General features: G+C 40.7%; 1 protein-coding gene across 1 annotated transcript; it reads right to left on the minus strand.

Annotated features, from left to right (window-relative positions):
- Nucleotides 1–786: 786 nt before the first annotated feature.
- LOC130504893 (uncharacterized) lies at nucleotides 787–1,284 on the minus strand. The gene has a single exon (XM_056999504.1). The coding sequence runs from the start codon at nucleotides 1,282–1,284 to the stop codon at nucleotides 787–789; it is 498 nt and encodes a 165-aa protein (XP_056855484.1).
- Between the last annotated feature and the right edge of the window lie 242 nt (nucleotides 1,285–1,526).

Consider the following 1,526-nt stretch of genomic DNA (forward strand, 5'->3'; position numbering starts at 1 on the left):
TTCCTTTTTTTCCTATCCCACCAAATAATATATTATGCTTCGACTTAATAATAGCAATCCGAATCTATTTTCATCTATTTCTTCACAAATTTTATATTTCCAACTATGGAAAAACTTATAAAAATGTCAACTTCCAATCAAAACTTAATTAAACTTATCAAATAAATTCTTAATATTATTATAATATTTCAATTCTAAAATATAATTTGATTAAACTTATTTTCCACGCGTAGCGCGGATAAAAAACTCTAGTATAGATAATAAAGAGGTCAAAAGCATTAACATAGAGGATCTGCACGTGTTCTCTTGGTTGTCTTGGCATAAGCCCACTATGTTTTTTTTTTGTGACACATAAGATTCAATTAAAATGAATGGCCTCAGGCCCACGTCAGCCCATTAAGGGTCCCATTACACAGGAAAAATGAAGAGTTTGCTTAGCCAACATATCGGCGTCGCTGTTGCATAAACGAGAGAGATGAGAGAAAGTTATCCCCGATGAAAGCAGTAGTCATCTGTTGGATATCTGTTACAATTCCAAAGATTTCCGAGACCTGCGTGTCGTTGTTGATGGCTCTGATGAGCGTTTCGTTGTCGGAGAACATTTTGAGATGTTTAATCCCATGATTCACCGCAGAAAGAGTTGCTGAGCGAAGTGCGATTGCTTCAGCTACAGGGGAGAATTGATCGATTCATGGGTCCTCTGATCCCTGATCGAAGTGTGCTCCGTTTGTATCTGTGAAGATCCAAGCAAGACCAGCTCTTTTGGTTCTGCTGTCGAAGGCTGCATCAGGTTTTGCATGTCATCACCCTCGATGATTCCGCTGGATCGTGGATGCGTCGCTGTGGATTAGGTACTTTCTTCCCTGTAGTTTGTTTCTGCGGTTGCGCATATGACCACTCTCTAGCTAGTCTAATTCCTTTGCTTGCTACTTCTTCAGGCGAGAGAGTTCTGTTCTCGAAGATCGCCATGTTACGAGCCGTCCAGATTGCCCAACAAATCCAGGGGAGTATGTTGTTTGATACTCCTGTCGGGGGGAGGCAAATGACTTGTCGGAAGGCTACGATCGTGTCCTTGAGATTTATACATGTAGCTAGGTGAACTACCTGTGTGATTGGAACCAAACTCCAAACCTCTTTTGCAAATGGACATTCAAAAAAGATATGCATCGCTGACTCTACTCCTTTGCATTTATAGCAAAATGCATCGGCTCGTATACCTCTTTGTTGTAATTGTTCTCCAAGCGGTAATGCTTTTTGGATCATTGACCATAAGAAGACCTTCATTTTTGGTGAACATGAGGAGGTCCAGACATCTTTTATCCAACTGAAGTCCCCTTGTTCTTGGGTGCTGCGATCACTGAGTCTCTTGGAGCTGTACAGTACCCCGACCTTGTTGAATAGACTTCTGACGGAAAGGCTGCCCACACGTAAATGTCTTCTGTCTTTGAGAAAGTGGCATAAGCCACTCTGTTAATTCAAAGAAAGTGCATATAAAGTTTAACATCTAAATTTCAGTCAAATCATAC

This window comes from Raphanus sativus, unplaced genomic scaffold (genome assembly GCF_000801105.2).
Source record: "Raphanus sativus cultivar WK10039 unplaced genomic scaffold, ASM80110v3 Scaffold1870, whole genome shotgun sequence".
Lineage (NCBI taxonomy): Eukaryota > Viridiplantae > Streptophyta > Magnoliopsida > Brassicales > Brassicaceae > Raphanus > Raphanus sativus.